General features: G+C 39.5%; 1 protein-coding gene across 4 annotated transcripts in view; it reads right to left on the bottom strand.

Annotated features, from left to right (window-relative positions):
- dlc1 (DLC1 Rho GTPase activating protein) overlaps positions 1-19,845 on the bottom strand; it is a 96,614-nt gene that overhangs the window by 52,267 nt on the left and 24,502 nt on the right. For 3 of the 4 annotated variants that reach the window (XM_054778623.1, XM_054778624.1, XM_054778625.1), the window contains one exon: positions 14,207-14,237. In XM_054778623.1, the coding sequence (XP_054634598.1) occupies positions 14,207-14,237 (31 nt within the window). Of the gene's footprint in view, positions 1-2,502; positions 3,134-14,206; positions 14,238-19,845 lie in introns of those variants that run through there. The other variant, XM_054778626.1, reaches the window with a different exon arrangement.

The raw sequence follows: 19,845 nt of genomic DNA, 5'->3' as shown, positions 1-19,845 counted from the left end.
AAAAAAGTACGTAAACCGAGGCAAAATTTTCAGTGTTAACCGAAAAACCCGCTAACTGGGCGACCGCTAACCGAGGTTCCACTACATGTTTCAAGACTTTTACTCCATTATTCGTTCATCTTTAATGTCTTTACCTTATCTTATTTAATTATGTATTATAATTCACATTTTTCTTATTTTATTTACTCTTACAATTTCCGTAACCATTTTTATTTTCATTTTTTTAGCTTTATTTTTCTTCTTTTCTAGTCTTTAATCACTGCATCAGCTATATTTTGCCAGTCTCTACTAAATAGAAAATGCTGATGCCTAAACAAATTTGTTTAATGACGAAATACAAACACATGAATTATTATAAGCACGTCTCTTCTTGATACTGAACAATATGTTCCTGCACTTTATGGCTGGAAACGTTTTACATAAAAGTTTTACATATACACAGCATCAACACAACATGAAGACCAAAACATAAAGAAAACAGGCTGCCTTAAAATTCATTCACCCACTTTTGAACTCGTCTTTCACGTGGGACAGTGAGATACTGTATGCTTAAATGTATGCGCCATCCTGAACAAAGTTTGCAGATGGAAATGTATTACCCGGCCCGCTTTACTTCAATCGCAAGGTCAGGCCACAGGGCACTGACCTCTGGTTTGGGTGGGGACAAGAAACATTCTTGCACCTGCACTGATTTGGTGAGGAGTTGAGATTTCCAATGTGATGCCATCAGACGTCTTGGGCAAGATTCCATCCCCCTCTCATGTCACCCGTTGGCCTGCACTCACACTGCTTTTTTTCCCAGTGTGGCTTTGATACTCCATATTATTTACTTATTTTATGTGGTGTGATGGTTATCATTAATACCTGCTGGGAGGTGCAACTGCATCGATTAAACCTTACATCTACAGTGTCAAAGCACGCGCACGAGCAAGCGTATCATAGCCAAATATACCGGACTTTGCATGTAAAGTAGGCCCAAGCATGGTATGAATGGGCTAGTGTGAGTACGCACCTAAAAGTGTTGCAGCTAGGGAAGTGGAGTCTGCTCAAGCACGATGTGGAGTCCTCAAAATAGTCAAACAATCCATACCTTAGGTGTTAACCTGCATGCATGAGCACGGTACATATTTACGAGGGAGAGTGTGCCCTATGTAAAAAGGTCTATTGATCCACCCATCTTGCTGATGCACGTATAAGTTAGAGTACCAAATGTAACATTGAAAGGCAAACTGCTTTACAGAGAGGTGAAAGCAGACTAATGGGTCGGGTCCACTCCACACGCAACAGGCTCATTAGTTATAGATGGGCCAAACCGAACACTTAAGGCACTGTGGAAGCAAACACGCATACGCCTTCAGTGACACAGTTACATTTAAACATGACACAAAACTAACAATAGCTCTCAAACCACAGTAAACAAATCTACTGACAGTACATTCAACTCTGTATACTCTATTGATCTCTTTGGTAATTTGTTATGCCACATATGCTCTAGCTCCTCCTATGTACAGTACATAATCTGCAGCAGCAAAAAGCTTTAGGAGTGTGTCTAATCCACCCCCATTGGCAAAGCAATGCATGGATGCTAAATTATAATGTCGCTCCAAGACATTAATAAGTAATACATTGAATAGCAATGTAACCAATCAAAGTATTCCATTTAGAAGAACTAATCAATCAACTATAACTGCATTAGCTGAAAACTTCAAATGATACAGATATGCCAACTTTGAAAGAATTCCTCCCACAGGATGCAATTTTATTTTGTGAAATGGCTAAATGACCCCCCCAAGACATTATTAATATCATTTAGTCTATTTCTCATTAAATTTTACCTTTTGCTCCATTTTTCCTAGTTATGCTTTTTTTGTTTAATCGTATTTCTACAATAAAAAACAAGCCACGAGTAGCAAATAGCTCTTGGGCCGCACTTTGGACACCCCTGCTTTTATAGCTCTTCATCAGGATTGAGTGTGTAACATGACAGCAACTCCGTGAGCCACCATGGTAGCAAGCGAACAATGGTAATTAAAGAGAGAAGGGGAGTGTTATTGTATCTGAAACTAATCAATGCATTATATCACTTTTATTGCAAATGTTGATCCAAAATTGGAAGAGAAAGCATTCACGGAGTTGGGCTGTTTGCAGTCTGACCCATATACAGACGGGAAATCCACTGATCTAAATTTACTACAATCAAACAAACAAAAAAAGCAATCACAGCCTTAACAGTCTGCATTGTCACATCTCAAGGATTTGGCTGCCAGGAGGAGATGGATGTCATGATGCGCACTGAGACTGAAGTCAAAACTGAAACCAGCGAAATGCAACAAAACGTGTACCTGGAGAACAGCGAATGGTATGCAAGGGTCAAAATGCGTGCTGTGTACGAAAATTGTGTGTATGTTGGCTATGTTGGTCTTCACTAGGTCCCATCTTAAGCCACACCCCAAGCATCACTGGCATGCAAAACATTATGTATGTGTGATTATATATACTTACCAGTCAGTCGGCTTTCCCAAATGTTCCTGTTGAGCATATCTAACGTTTTGGAGCTTGAGGAGGTGTTGTGGCCACTGAAGGACCTCTGCAGCAGGAGTAGCCTTATGGAGTGAGACATGCTGCTAAAAGCTCCAAGAGAGCAAAACTGACGTTTTCTCTTCACCTACTTAGATCACGTGTATTTATGTTGCTGTCTCAAACCTGCAGCTGCCAGACGCATCTCTGATCTGAGACGTCGTTAAAATATAAATATCGGCTACCTGGTATCTTTTGTCCAGGTTTCTGCCTCTTCCCGTCTCTGACTGTGCTCTCTTCCAATCTGGACTGTACACTCCCATCTGCTGCAGCAAGCTTCAATGCAGTAACTGCTGGGACACATCCAGCTAGTGCCGCAATACTCTCATATTCTATTCTCTCTAGTGAAGTGTGTGTATGTGTGTGTGTGTGTGTGTGTGTGTGTATGTAAGTGTGAGTAAGTGGTTTCTGACTCAAGCTTCAGTGGTCATGGTGCATATCTGAGTGCTTCAGAGTCACGACTAACATCTCCCATCGCCCGTGAATCGACCGTTTACCCGAGACAACTGTAGCTTATTTAGCTTATTTGTTCAACAACTGTATATGATTAGCAATCTGAGATATATACACCTGTATAGCTGACTAAAATGTCCATTAGAGCAGGGCTCCCCAACCAATCAAAAGAAAAAAAAAATCAATACACATACAGTGGTATGAAAAAGTGTTTGCCCCTTCGTGATTTCTTATACTTTTGCACGTTTGTCATACTTAAATGTTTCAGATCATCAAACAAATTTAAATATTAGTCATTGACAACACTACTGAACAAAAATGCAGTTTTTAAATGAAACGTTTTGTTATTAAGGGGAAAATAATCCAAACCTACATGGTCCTGTGTGAAAAAGCGATTGCCCTGTAAACCAAATAACTGGTTGGGCCACCCTTAGCAGCAACAACTGCAATCAAGCGTTTGTGATAACTTGCAATGAGTCTCTTACAGCTCTGTGGAGGAATTTGGGAAGTGACCAACTCATATTTGCAGAATTTTTGTAATTCAGCCACATTGGAGGGTTTTCCAGCATGAAGAGCCTTTTTAACATCAAGCCACAGCATCTCAATGGGATTCAGGTCAGGACTTTGACTAGGCCACTCCAAAGTATTCATTTTGTTTTTATTCAGCCATTCAGAGGTGGACTTGCTGGTGTGTTTTGGATTATTGTCCTGCTGCAGAACCCAAGTTGGTTTCAGCTTGAGGTCATAAACAGATGGCCGGATATTCTCCTTCAGGATTTTTTTGTTGACAGCGGAATTCATGGTTCCATTTATCACAGGAAGTCTTCTAGGTCCTGAAGCAGCAAGATACCCCAGACCATCACACTACTACCACCATATTTTACTGTTTGTATAATGTTCATTTTCTGAAATGTGGCGTTAATTTTACGCCAGATGTAATGGGTTTGTTTGTCTGATCAGACCACAGAGTATTTTCCAATCCCATCTTGGGGATCATCAAGATGTTTTGTAGCAAATTTGAGATGACCCTGAATGCTCATTTTGTTTAGCAGTGTTTTTTGTCTTGGAACTCTGCCATGCAGGTTGTTTTTGCCCAGTGTGCCCAGTTTCTTATGGTGGAGTCATGAACATTGGGCCTCATTCACGAACATCTTCTTAAAAGTCTTCTTAAGAACTGTACTTAAGAAGGCGCGGGTTGGAAACTGTGCCACATTCACGACACCTTCTTAAGTAGGGATAATGGTTCGCACCGGTGTTCTTAGGTTGATGAATGCCAATGGGGATGCACGTGCATGTGAGGCCGAATTTGCATAGGTCACCGCCTATTATTTCCTATATAAGGGCAAAAATGTGCCGTGCGCAACAGGCAGCTAGAGGCCAAGATGCCAAAGCGCAAGGGCAAGACTGAGGAGCAGCTGGACAACAAACAGAAGAAAAACTTCAATTCTACTGAAATAGAGGTGCTTTTACAAGGAGTGACCGAACACAAGACCACCTTATTTTCACGTGTATCCACCGGTCATCAGGCCATCCAAAAAGAGTCGGCATGGAGCACCATTGTCGGAAACATAAATGCCGTTTCCACGGAGAAACATGCCACCACAGAGGTTAAAAAGAAGTGTTTTGACTTAAAATAGACAAAAAAAAAAAGATTGGACTGCACCGGAGGGATCTGGAGGAAACGGGAGGCAGGCCATCAATCTCAAACCAAACCATTTCGGAAACTCTAGAAAATATTTACACAATCATGATGGAAAAATAAAGTCAAAATACATAGTTTGTGTGTGACAATGTATTTTTTCTGTGGTTACATTTGATTAGACGCTGCCTAATTAATACAGCAGCCCCGTGCTCTGGCTCAAGACGTGGCTGGGGGCGCATGTCGTTATCTGGGGGTGCTCGTGCGCAATAGACACACCACGTTTCATTGCGATGTTATTCTGATGATCCTGCACACCTGCAAGAACAGAGAGGGAAGCCTGAAGCCTGAAGCGGGACATCAAATATTCGTCGCTTTCAGCAAATAAATCTAATGGTCCCTTTACATTCTCTCTCTGCGCAGCGCACGTCCAGCCAGCCTTTTTTTTTTTTTTTTGATGAATTGGGATTTGAATATATATTTATCCATGGAGTATATTTTAGTTGTTTTGATGATAAATAATTGTTGGGATATTTTATTTGCACTACATTTTTTGGGATCAGGTTGCAAAATCCATCATGAGGGCGATTGCGCATTGAAAGTGCAAGCTTTGCTTGTGCGTAAGAGTCCTCCTGAGCGTTCGTAGAATTTGTTCTTAGATCTAAGAACTGTGAGTTAAGAACACGTTTCGTGAATGCCAAAAATCTTCGTAAGAAGGCTTTAAGAACACATTTGTGCGTAAGAACATTTCGTGAATGAGGCCCATTGACCTTAACTGAGGCAAGGAGGCCTGCAGTTCTTTAGATGTTGTTGTGGGGTCTTTTGTGACCTCTTGGATGAGTCGTCGCTGCGCTTTTTGGGTAATTTGACCACTATCCCATGTTTGCGCCATTTGTGGCTAATGGGGGGCAATGGGTGGGATCACTTTTTCACATAGGGCCATGTAGGTTTGGATTTTTTTTCTCCCTTAATAATAAAAAGTTTCATTGAAAAACTAAATTTTGTGTTCAGTTGTGTTGTCATTGACTAATATTTAAATTTGTTTGATGATCTGAAACATTAAAGTGTGACAAACATGCAAAAAAATAAGAAATCAGGAAGGGGGCAAACAGTTTTTCATAGTATTTTGTACACCTTTATTGGTACTGACAACCACCAAAACAATAAACTGTAAAACATTGTGCTAAAAACAGTTGGAAGAAAGAACACTGGGGTTTAACTGTGCCATCAGATTTGATGTTACTGGTATTAGTGCTATTAGAATACCTATTATTCATAGATTATTCATTCATTCATAGATCAATACATTTTAAATGGCTGCATAATGTCTAACATTATCAGTCTAAACTGACTCGTGAACTATTTTTTGATGGTTTTGTGAGTTCTAGAGTTTATGCTTTGGAAGATGTGTAATTTATCCTGGCTACTTTTGTTAGGCCAAAACTGGACAAAAACCAGTTCCAGCCTGCTAACGTCAGCTCTGAAGCCACCATGAATAGTTTCTGCATTGGTCCATGGTAACATTTTGGTTGGATTTCCCAAACAAATAAGAATTCCTAAATCACAGGGTTGAATAGTGTTTCTATTGTGTTTCCATTGCAGCATGTGATGCACCACAACGGCCCAATGATGACTTTTTTTCCAGCATGTCAGTCATGGACAATGCCTGGAGTTTGTTAAAATCTTGCAGGAACTCTTAAAATTGCTCTTATGCAGGGCTATCACAAAAACCAGCAGCCACGGAATGTAAAACCGTAAAGAGAATGACTTTTAGCCCTAACAATAATCTGAATCAGCACCCACCTTAAAATGTCAACAATATCTCAAAACCAGCTGCCAGTTTGCTTTATAGGTCCTACTGGGTATTGGATCATAAAAGGCAGTGGGAGCTAATACCTAAGAGCTACTACAAAACTCAAAATGTAATTGGTTTAGAAATATTTCAAAATCTTGAAGGATCATAGCATTAAATTATGTTGTCCCGTTTGTGTTTGCATGAGGTCAACAGGAAGTCAGCTGTCTCAGCCAGCGAGTCTCGGTCTGAGGAGCACATGTTCTCAGCTTGAGAAAGACTCCTGTATGCTCTTTCCGCTGGCCCACAATCACAAGGAAAGCCTGAGACACCCTGAGCCATTCATCAGGGGGCCAAAAAGCCAACACCGAGTGTTACTCTGTTTGCTGGATGAGTCAGGAGACAAAGAATTTGAAAAAAACAAATCAATCCCAATTTGAGATGTTTTCACATCCCAGCATTTCAGTTAGGACTTAATTAAACAAATTGCAACAATATTTTAATCAGCCGTCAAGGCCAGGTAATACCTCATATTCATACTATAAACTTATGTCTATCATGTCTCTATGAATAAGTGAGCCATTAAATGAGGGTGGGTTTATTGCACATGTATCTCTGGCTCCTATGGGCTGTTCAGATTGTCGTCCAAGCACTTGACACTAATCTAACACATTCGAGCACGGAAAACAAGCACTCCTGCTGATTGCTCCGGTCAGTGAAGGTAATGTACCCAGCACCGGCTTATTGCAGCCAGCTGATAGCATTATGCTCATCACGGCCAATTGACTTTATGGCCCCCTGAGGTTTCCTGAAACCGATAAGGTTGGATTCCCATGTCTTTGTCTTTCATGATCTTTACGGTCTGCGCTTATGCTATTTATGAATGACCTCTAAAACTGTTATTTTAACAGGGTTTGGGCAGGGTGCAGGAAAACAAAACTGCAGTAAAAGTATCACGTTTTACTGAGCCACCTTCGACATGTGTTTAAACCCGAGACATGTTTGAAAATTACCATTTTAAGGCAATAACTTCATATGGAATGTTTTTGCACAATTAAAGGACTATTTCGTGAAAACCTTGCCCTTTCACAATGACTGAAAATGCTGTTATGCCACTTTACAAGAAACACTAGGCGTGCATGTGCTTCAGCTGCGTGTCATCTTTGGTCTTATCTGATTATTGATTATTTCAATACCCTTTGACTGCATATGTGTGACTTATGCAATGAATATGCAGTATTACTGCAGTATCTGTGAAGTAAAAATACATTTTGCTCAACCACTGCTGTTGGTTCTAACACTCCTGCAGGCCTATATCCAACACTTACAGTAGAACACTGTTAAAATGAACATACCATAAAAATGTTGTACTGTTCATATCTTTGCAAGGGGGATAACCTTACAGAAGGGGATCAAATACTTATTTTCTCCACTGTATATCACACGTTCTCCGAACCTGCAGAGACCTTTACAAGGATCTTTGATTCTATGTAAATTTTGACATTGTTAGTCACAGGCGATATGAAAATTCCATGGTTGTAATTGTTACATTATGAAGAAATTGTGATGATAAAATGAATCTTGGATTGTTCCGTTTATATGTTGATTGATGATTTAATACTGGATATCACATAAAAGGACACAAAACCTGACAGGAACGTCATCATTTTATTAAGGGGCTCTGATATTAACTTTAATTGCATTCTGCAAAATGATTTGAGTGGAAGTCATTATTGATGTGCTATTTGCAAAATGCGCACGCAATTTTTGCTACACAGATAAAATTGATGACGTACAGGAAAGCCTTCTGTTTTTGCTTCTAACACACACCAGCTGCAAAACAAGAAGCTAGGCTATAGTACCCTAGCTGGAGCTATAGTAGGCCACAGGGGCCAAATTACTCAGTATAAATAAAACCTGATAAAGTTAATTGTGTATTGGTATCTAAAAATCATGTGGTGTCCAATCATCACGATCGTTATCACTGACAGGAATGTTTTATGAGTGTAAGCTTTTATGTGCCACTATTTTTCATGAACTTAACATTGTTCAGTTATCTTTTGACATGCTTTTATGATCTAGATTGAACACTGCAAAAAACAAAACAAAATCTGAGCTCACCTCAGCTTAAAATTTTGACTCCCTTGTCAGGTTTTTAGTCAGCAGGTTCGGAGAGTGTGTCATACGTACCTGTCATTGAAAAAGCAATAACTCAGATGAGCAACAGTTGGTGTTACAGCAACAGTGCAACATACAGTATATGAGGGACTGGGAAGTGTCAACAAGAGAGGGACCTGACAACATACTGACCTAGAAATGGGGACCCAGAACAGGAAAAGAAGGGCAGTGGGAGTTTCTCCATAGACTTCAAACAGTGTGTATCATTCATGTTGAGTGCCTATCTTCATAAACAATGCACTTTAAGCTATTCTTTGCAGGACAGCCAAATATGTGTCAGGATGCTGAAGCATGTATGTAAGTATGGGGGCGTACTTGAATGTGACTGTGATTGTTTGCAAGCTCCTTTGATGCCTGCTTGCCATCAAACACACAGTTCCTCAACCTAACTGTCTGGCCTACTTTCAAACAATCTCATCTGTCTGATACCCTGACACTTATCTGTGCACCTAAAATCATGTTTGAAGCAGTAAATCAGACCACCCGACAATTTCGGATAACAAAAACACAAAATAAACAGCATATATTGCATCCAGAAATGTTCAGAATGTTGGTCACAGGAGTCACATGCACAACCTCTAAAAGTACTTGTGTTGAAGAAAAACATCCGCTTTACGTAATTCAATTTTTACACAACCTACTTTCTTATTTGGATATTTCAGTACTTACAGAAGAAAATATGTTCCACCATCTAATTTTGCCATAAAACCAATACAGTTTTTGGTTCTGTTAACCCTTCAAGTTAACCCTTCAAGCCCCTTTAAAACAAAGTGACATTTTCAATCATTGATAACATAGATTTTGATACATTATAATTTTTGGAGCAAAGTAGAGTTTATTCAAAAAACATTTTACTCTTAGGTGTCAAAACGGTCCTTCTCATAAATGTGATAAATTAATATTATTTTCACAAACCTTTCAACAGCTTCAGACTTCAAACATGCACCTACATACACAGTGAGAGTAAACAGTAAACTGTGCACGCATATTTGAAAATGTCCTATTTTAAACAGGATGCAATCATAACATTTTAAAAGTACTAACAAACTAATCATATAAGCAGTCAAATAAGCAGAATGCACATGTTTTGTCCCCCGGGGACAACAGTTAAGAAAAACACAATCACTTACTCGTCTATAAAGGTTCATTAAATGATTTGAATCAAAGAATCTTGTGAGATTTTGACTTGATGAGCATCAAAGTTATTAACTCAGGAAGAAAATGTTGCTTTTCATTTGACTTTTTGCAATTATTACGCCTAAATGGAACTTATAGAACCAGCTAGCTGTGAGGCAGATGTGCTAAGCACATGTGCCAGTTTTTTAGTAGTGATATAGCAGCGAAAGTCTTTTACATTTGTACTGCATGACAGTTAAGAATGGTAACTCGTGACTGTACACTTAATAAAGTTGTAATGATGCTGCCATTTTGACCTAAGGTTTTTTATATACAGTACATACTATATGATCGATGACATTTCACGCTACCAAAGAATGACAAAACTCTTTTGCAGTCAAGCAAGCAGACTTCCTGTTGTAAATTACCACTGGTTCACCAGTTTCCTCCTGAGAGTGCCATAGCTCAGGCACAGACAGATGCCAAAAAGGGGCTTATATGAGGAAAACAAGTAGAAGAAAAAAAAAAGGTTCCTAGGAGTTTAAACCTAAAGAAAACCACCTCTGCATCTGCAAATGTATTTACAGCTTGCTGAAGTGTGAAATATAAATGGAATGCATACAGTGCCTGTGTCCGCACAGGAAGCCGAATGGCGCAAGAGATGAGGCGCTAGTGGTGAAGGTGGGGATGTTGAACTGACGAGGAACTGGCACTAAGACTTTTTATGGATGTGAGGGAAAAAGTAGAACGTTTACATGCCTCTGTAGGTGCTGCTGTTTTGGATAGCAACAGAGCTACTGGAGCTGGGCTCAGTTAACTACGGTGACCACCCTTTTTTTTGTCAGGAAATCAGGACGCATCTTTTCAGAGTGAGGCTCTTATTTGTTTCAAGTGATTGACGTATCCCGCAGTTAATTAAGACAGAGTGTCTTTAAGAGTGGACAACATGCTGTGATAAGGTAGTCTTCAAAAAACAGGAACAAGTACGGTAACTGAAAAACAAACAACAGTTATTACTGACTTGGCTTCAGGCTACTGAGGTTTGATATCAGCTTTCAGGCCTCAAAGAGCATGTTGTTGCAGAGTATAAGCAAGCAGAAAGTAAAAAAAAAAAACAAAAGCCTTTTGCTCATGATAAGTGATTTAGAAAACATACATTCATTTGTATATGAGGTAGGATTTAGACTAAATACTGAAATGAGGGTGAACACAAGAATTTAGTTTGCTTTTCGACCACAGAGACAAGGTATGACATGCTCATGTGTTATGATGAAGGGTTCCTAGAAAAACATTTTTTGGACAGAACCAGACTAATCAGTCTTGATGTTAGTTAATTACTTGATGGTTTTCCTTCTGAAGTTTCTAAAGTAAAGACAAAGCTGCTAAAAAAACGTTTTATATATATATATATATATATATATATATATATATACTGTATATATATATATATATATATATATATTTAAAGACAAAGCTTTGTTTTACTTTTAGTTATTCGTATCAACATTTCAGCTTCTCGTTATATTTTGCCTTTTTGCTCTATTTTTCCAGATTTTTGATGTTTTTTTGGGTTAATTTTATTTCTACAATGTGCCGCAGGCCAATAAAAAACAAGTTGCGGGCCGCACTTTGGGCACTCCTGCACTAGTCACGCCCTAGGGTCTTACAGTGTGAAGCCTGCTCGGATGAGAGGCAAAATATCGGCTAAGAAAACCTGAACAATCCAATTGCAATTGATTCAGGTAGGACAGCTCTCGTCTGAATAGAAAGAGTAGCGCTGTCCTACCTAGTCTTGAGCATGAACTGATGAAGTCTGCCTGCTTGGATAAGAGGCAAAACATCTGCCTTAAGACAATCTAACAGTCCAGTTATTAGCGATTCAATTCCCTGAGAAAACACTTTTATTCTAATGTAATCTAATCTAAATATATTACTGTGTAATTTGCCCCCCAGATATACTGTATAATGTTATTGAAAACAAAATATATATATATATACATATATATATATATATACACAGTATATATATATATATATATATATCACATTATAAAGTATGTCAACTCAAACTTGAGTTTGAAACTTGGAAGGCTATTATAATGAAGAGGTACGGCAATGAACGTAAGCAGACTGGATCTACAAATCTACAAAAAGACGCAGTCTCCGTATAATGTTCGAATCATACAATATTTACACCATCAAGGCTCCACACTTCCATTCGTCTGAGAAACTACTAGCATGCCTCTGTTGGTGCTGCTAGTTTGGGTAGAAGTGTTCAGCCAGCATCAGCAGTCAACTCTGAACAATGGCGTCCGTTTTTGACCCAGGAATTCTTGACTGTAATTGTTTCGGGGGGGTCAATAATAGTAAAGGTAATTACAGCAACCAACCAAAGAAGTAGTGCTTATTTATCTTATGTCGTGCCGGCGCTAAATTGATTGATTGATAATTCATTGATGATTAGACTGGAAATATGAAGAAATGTGGTACATTCTTGTGAGGACATGCCCTGGAATGCCGGACTTTACAGCACTATTATGTAATGTTTAGAATCTAGAAACTTGAGCAAGTCTCCCTTTCTTTGCTTCTTTGATGCATTGTGTCACTCTACTACTTGTATATGTGCAACGTAACAAATCACACTGACATTATTCTTTATGCAAGTGTCCAGATTGAAGTACAGATAGCCCTGCAGTTGTTTGTGTAGCTGTGCTTATAAAATCCAAATGTTATGAATGACATCCATTTCAAGTGTCCTGCAGAGGCCATAAGGCTCTGGCTCTCAGAAGTATCACAAGATCCCCATAAAGGTTTTGTAGACACATCCTCTTTGTATACTGTACTGACCGCTCACTAAAGGTACAACCATGGCTGCAGGGAAGTCATCAAGAGACACAGCATAATGGCGTGGGGCTGTCGGCGCTCCATGTTGGTCATTAGAGCGCCTTCGTTGTCAAATGGATATAAATTAACCATGAATGGTCAATTCTCTCATGGTGGCGCAACGGGAGCCCTTAGGGCACAGGGGTGTGATGTAATGCTGTCACAAATGTGTCATTCCCAGGGGGCTTTAATGATGATACAGAGGGGGCTTTGAAGTGACATAATGAACACTGGGCATTGTGCTCAGTCAAGGCCCCCAAAAACTACATTCACTTCACCCATACCCCACTGCCCCCCTTTTATTCTCCCTCATCGCACGGATGCAGCAATGGTGGTTACATAAGACGTTCGCGGGAAGCCACATTGATTATATGATGTAAAATTACTGAGACTTTTTGAAGTTGGCATTTTTGCAAGCTTTAAAAGGTATGAAGTCTCTTGCCGTAAGTGGGACAGCACACAAACGAATAAACATACTAAACTGCTTCTGCATGTTTTCCACGAAAACCTTTCAACAAGTGGCAAGTAATTAAAAGGCGAGAGAGTGAGAGCGAGCAAGGACTCCCGGCAGGCTTTGAAACAGCAGGGGACAATATGAAAGCCTCGTCCCCAAGTCACACCACATTGTCGGCATTGTTTACCAATGGACTGAGGACACGGGGGGCGGTATTTAATGAACGTCGACCACCAGCCGCTTGTCTGTCCATCCATAGTTTGATGTCCTGGTGCATTGCCGGCAGACGGAGGCAGCAGAGACAGGGAGGTGGGAGAGCATACATGCAGACGGAGAATGTTCTTATGGTCGATTCGTAAAGCATAGTAGATGACGCCAAGCATTGCAATGTTTTGACATAACAATGTGAAAACACTGTAGGCCATTCATCAACAGGAAGTCATATGGGTTGAAGTCACATGGCAAATAGACAAGACCATTTATCTGATGATTTGTAGCTGCATTAAATACCGATACACACAGTACTACAGTAGCGTGACACTAACTACTGGCAGTGAATTCCTTGTGTATTTAACATACTTGGCTAATAAAGTTGATTCCAATTCTGAATAATTACAATATGGCTACTTAACACACTGCATGTACAGTTAATAAGGGTTTTTATGATGGTGACGGTTTGACCCTAGAACAGGAGAAAAAGGGTGCTGAAATTACAACAAAGCAGCAAAGAAGGCTTTTTTTTTCATTTTGAGTGAGTGAGATGGAATGGGTAAACAGATGCAGGTTAAATATTTTGGGCATCAACACTCGACAACCAGTCTGGCTCTTATCTTAGAAAGGCGGCAGGCTAGATGGTCCGCTTGATGAGTCTGGGTGCTTATCAAGACAAACATCAAGCGAGTCATCTGACCAGATCCTGTCCTCATCCGCCCCCTCTCTCCTCTGCGGATTACCGGACAAGGATATCGCCAAAGAAGTGAATTGAAAATGCTCAGTCAGATCGGGGCAAGTGTAGACAATCACTTATTGTCAACATGAAGACAACACAAACATGTACTAACACATGGCAAATCACATCAAAGAGTCTGTATAATTCAAAACAGCAAGTACTCACCAGGTTTTGTCCTCTCTGGAATTGTGGTACTCTGAAAAAGAGGAAAAGAGATTTTATGTTTTGTAACAAATGAAAATACGTGTTTTAACCACATAGCTGACACACCTTTCAATTGAACTGCCGTAAAAACTCTTGCACGAGCAGCTAGATAGGCATATTTTTCTGATGCAGAAATATTTTAATACATGGCCACAAAACATAATAAACCACAGGAGACTTCTCAACAAATATTGATTGCATCATTCAGAGCCTCACAGCACAGCAAACTGTGATTCAGTGTTGACATAGGCAGTCTTGGGAGACATGTCAGATAGCATCATCATTTTGTGAATGGAAGGATTCATTCTTGGGCTATTATATTTAAAAATATGCTGTTGGGAAAGCAAAAAAATGAGAAGATATCGCCATCGGTTAAGTGTGTGTGTGCGCGCGCGCGCATTTGCATGTGTGTGTGTGTGTGTTAGCGCATGGTGGGCAGAAGTCTGTTGGAATGCAGAGGTCTTTCTTGCCTCTGACTTTTCACCTCGGGTTCCTTGCCTGACCCCTACACGCTGACCTGTTTTAATCCACACTCCCTTGGAAGAGATCAGACAAAGCATGGAAGACGAGGCGCATTCTTCGTCTAATTTACTTAATTTGTTAGAAAACTCCAAAATGGATTTATCCCCCAAGATAGAATTATCTTGTCTACCTTAATTGAGAACACATTTACACGGCAATGACCTCGTGAAAAAGGTTTTTGAAAAAGTTCCATGTACAATCCCTGTTCACACAGACCTGCAAAAATTCCTAAAAGGCCTGCAAGACAGTTTGTCTTCTCAAGGGACAATGCTATAGAACAGGGGTCTCAAACGGGTGAGGCTTTTTAGCATTGGGAGTAGGGTTGGGAATCTCAGGGTGGCTCACGATAACGATAATACCTCGATACGATGATAGTGTGAATCAAAAAATATTAAATTCATAGTTTGTATTTTGCTGCATTCTGCTGGCATAGGCCCCGGCTTCCCGTGACTCTAATGAGGACAAGCGGTATTGAAAATGAAACGTAAGTGTAAACAGGATTTTAGTTTAGGTGTCTGACAAACAGTAAAGCAATTTAAACTCTCATGTCTCTCAAGTAGATCAACACTCTAAAGGAGAAGCATAACAAAAATAAATATTTCGTGTTGTGTGGTAGTAGTGATGTATTCACCGGATAGGTTGAGACAATGTAAAACATAAACTAAACACTCATACCCTCATTGAACAAAACAACATTTAGCATTTGAACAGACAAATAAACATTTTGCTTAAGAGGCACAGCTTTCTCCGCGAACGTGCATGAATGCATGTGTGTCGTGCTGCCCGTGTGTAGTATTTTCGTCAGACACTAATTCCATACTGCAAAGTCCTTACCCAGCGTTGTCTCGTCCACGCTATAAAAGCCAAAGTGAGTCCACACTTTTGATTTTAACTATGGTGGCGTATTTTTCCATTTAACTTCGCCGGCGAGTTTGCCACTGCGCGGCATTTGTTTATTTTTTCTTCTTCTGCTTTCATTTCTTCTTATTCTGTGACTTCTACCCAATTATCTGCCACTGTTTCGAAGAGCTCCTCCTAGATGACATGTAAACTGGTGACTCGTCTTACTGAGAACAAACGGTCATAGACATTTATAATGGCTATATTTTAATAATAATTAAAAAAAAAAACGATACAGGGCGAAAGGTAATAATGTATATTAGTGTTTAATATCACGATAGTTCGATATATAAATATTCTGTCACATATTTTGTTAGTCCTGTGTTGGTTTATACTTACGTCCTTAAATTATCATTGATCTACCTCAGACTTCGCGGGCTGCATTTACACTACTCTTTGATGTCAAGTGCTGGGCCACAAATTATGACGCGGTGGGCTGCAAATGGCCAGCGAGCCGCGAGTTTGAAACCACTGCTGTAAAAATTAAACTTGCATATACTTTAAAGAAGTCAGTGTGCATCTTATAATGCAATATAGATTTACACGTACTGAAAATGACTCAACACGCAACCACGCAAGTGAGTACCAAGATAATTGTATCTTGCCAACAGTCAATCATGGTAGCGGTAGCATCATGGTCTCGGGCTGCATGAGTGCTGCTGGCACTGGGGAGCTCCGGTTCATTGACGCAAACATCAATACCAACATACTATTACCATATTGCTTGTTTTCCTTGACATAATTGTCCATTTTTAAGTGTTTAGACGGCTCCACTTTAGCCAAAACGTAATGTGTGAAACTTACCCTGAATTGCTTCAGTCGTATATCCTGCTGTGACCATTTTAAAGCTTTATATCATCATCAGTTAATGAATTGTGTTAAGCGCTAATATGACATTGGGGTTAAATTACTGCATTAAAAACTTCAGAAACAGATTGCACCCTCCCAAAAGCACACACTACACTTGTGGAACATGGCTGATGAGCGGGACGATTGTATGCAAGACAGCTTTGTGTGCAGAAGTAAAAACCACATGAGTAATCACAGATGTCTTTCTTCACAATCCATTGATATTGTGTACTCAGTTATGCAAACAGTATGCTCATAATTTGAGACATCTTGATCATTCATAGCTTTTCATGGATTAATACCAACAAGACACTTAACAACACAATAAAAATCTGACAGGCGACCATGCGCCCATTGTTTCTGGCCTCTCAGGAGAACTGTTATATTATATGATGAGCCACCATGGTCTGGTCAGAGTGAATAGCATAACTGCTTTCATTCATTCAAGGCTTGTTTTCTCAAACATGCGGGCTGATTAGCAAAGGATAAAGTGTTGTCTTGGTTCTATTGTGTCTCTGTCATTTTGAAGCTGCATTCATACTTTATCTAAAGATCAACTCAAGTCCATCCCCTGTGGTGAGCTTGTACGTGTGTCGGCGCATTTGAACGCGTATCCGTGAATGTGGTTGTGCAGATGTGGCCGAAAAAATGCACCGTCCAGAGTAAGAAAAAAAAAACGGCTGTGTGAACAATGTGATTTGTAGTTAATTGCCAACTCAAGACCCCCAAAGCGGAGACCCAAGGGGAAGCCGTTAGAGTCACAGACCACTGTTAACTTGACGGTCATTAAATCACCAAGAGAACGCGAACAAGAGTGACGTAACCTTTGAGACACATTTATGTTTCGGTGCTATTTCAGCTGCTGCTGGACTCAAGTAATATTAGCCCAGCCACAAAAGTGTCTTTGCTGCATTCCTTTGTGTGTGTGCTAAATACAATAACATGAATCGTTTTGCCTTGTTCATCAGTACAGTGCAAAAAGTATTATTTTCATTCTAAAATAATGGTTACTGATGCACATTTTATTGGTTGAATGAGTAGCTGAAAAAATAGAATAAAGGGGGTAAAACAATGTACAATGGAAATTTATATTTCTTCAACAGTTTCAAAAAAACATTTTGGCAAAAAAGTTCAATTTCAAAAATTATTATTATTAATCTTTCTCAACACTGGCATATTATGCTGTAAATGATTAAGAACCTTTGGAATGGTACAAAACATTCAGTTTCCTAGTCAGCATTACGCCTACTTGTCATAGTGTAAAAACAATGAAAACAAGTATTTAATACACAACTTCATAGACAGTCAAACCTTAGTCTTCGTACACCTCAGTTTTACCAGAAGAGTAGTTTTTCCTTGAAAATTTCCACCAAAATTTTGCCCCTGATTTTTGTATGGTATTGCATGTAATAAACTAGTCAGTTTGCTCTGTACTGTGTGATTTTGCGAAATTGAGTGCCCGAACAAAGCGGCCTACGTGTTACTGACTCACTGTCAGTATGTTATTTATTGAGTGTGAATGCTAAATAACCCGCCATGGGGCCAAAGTAAGTTGCGAGTGTCAACACTTGGATGAAGAAGGTGAGAAACACTATTGAATTCATCAGGATGTACGCAAAGTCCACATCAACAATACCTCCATCCATTTCTAAGTATTTTGCATTGTTTTCTGCATTCATTCATTTTCTATGCCACTTGTCCTCACTAGGCTCACGGTCTGCATGTAAAATAATTATTCTCTATACATTTTTTTTCATAGTTTTGGGTGTCTGGAACAGATTAATTGGATTTACAGTAATCTCCCACCACATCAAGGTTCGAATTTCAAGGCTGCACTATCACGACTTTTCAAACATACAGTATATTAATTAATAAATCATGCTGTTTTGTAGTTGAATACGGCCTATCAGTAAAAAAAATCCTATTTACACAAATTGTAAATAGTTTTTCTCAAAATGACTTAATCGCAAAACATGCACAATAATAACAACATAATAATCATTGTAACAATCATAATAATAACATGGGCCATCATCCAGATAAAACAAAATTCTGAACCCCCGATGTCACTTCCTGGCCACACGTCCGGAACGCATTTATTGCAACACACACGAGCACGAGCACGGCTTATTTTCTCTGATTATATCTACTGTATTGGGTAATACAAATGCAAATGTGACTATATGAGTGTTATTTCAAGTCTAGAGGGCTCTAGTAATGTTAAAAGAACGTATTTAGAAGATCATAAACTGGTTTTCTATGCCATAACTACAAAAATATTCAATTTATAAAGACGGAATCTTCTGCAGAAATTCACTTTTCACGGTCGGTTCTGGAACCAATTAACCGCGATAAACGATTTCTTATGGAAAAAATTACCTCAGTTTTCGTACGTTTCGCTTTTCATTAAAATTAATAACAGAAATCGAGGTACCAAAGTATTTTGTTTCCACTTTCCTGCTGTCATTCTGAGACAGAAAGTAGCCTTTCAACGAAAATAAGTAACAAAAAATGTCACTTTAACAACAAAAGGGAAAGGAGCCATATTTGTTAACTTAAACACTGGAATTGGATACCACACACCTCACTATATAGCAGTAGAACCATGTGATTTATCTGATAATGATAATGTTTACCAAATTATACAGTACTATATTCATAATAATTGCCATTCTTACAAGTACAAAAACTCCTGTAGTCTCGTAATATGCCACAATCATTTTCTGGGGTTAAAACCTATAAAGGATTAGAGGATAGGCGACATCTGTGTCAATTAATGTGTGGACTCGAGCCAAAGATTTTACATCCTCATGAGTCCCTGTGGGTGCTTGGAAGAACGACTGCCCAGGGAAAAAAAAGGGTCTCTGTATGGGAGGTCTGTATCCAGCACTAACAAGACATTTCAGTTCACCAGTGTCTGCTCTTGCTATTGTGTAAACACCACATCACGGGTTCCTGTCATTGACCCTTGAAGTCACTTACACAGCGTAAATCCCACCTCCATGTTTGCCTCATAATAACAATTACAGTGCAATACATGCGAGTGAGCGAGTGCAGAGCCTGACTGAGGAATGTTGGATGAATGGGTACCAGTGAGTATCAGTGTTTTCATAGCACCGTGGCCGCATATTTTCTTCATTTTTTTTTTTAAACCCTACATTTTCCCACTGACATGCCACAGAGCAGGTTGCTCCCAGTGGTGGGCTTGTTCCAGGCCATGTCAGGTGTCCACTGGGGAGTTGTAAGCTGCAAAGCACACACAAGCGTCAGCTGCCTCATTTACTGCCACTAATTTACTGGAAATAGGTTGTGTTGAGGCGCTGGAGCTT

This window comes from Dunckerocampus dactyliophorus, chromosome 6 (assembly GCF_027744805.1).
Source record: "Dunckerocampus dactyliophorus isolate RoL2022-P2 chromosome 6, RoL_Ddac_1.1, whole genome shotgun sequence".
Lineage (NCBI taxonomy): Eukaryota > Metazoa > Chordata > Actinopteri > Syngnathiformes > Syngnathidae > Dunckerocampus > Dunckerocampus dactyliophorus.
This window is presented reverse-complemented; position numbering and strand designations above follow the sequence as displayed.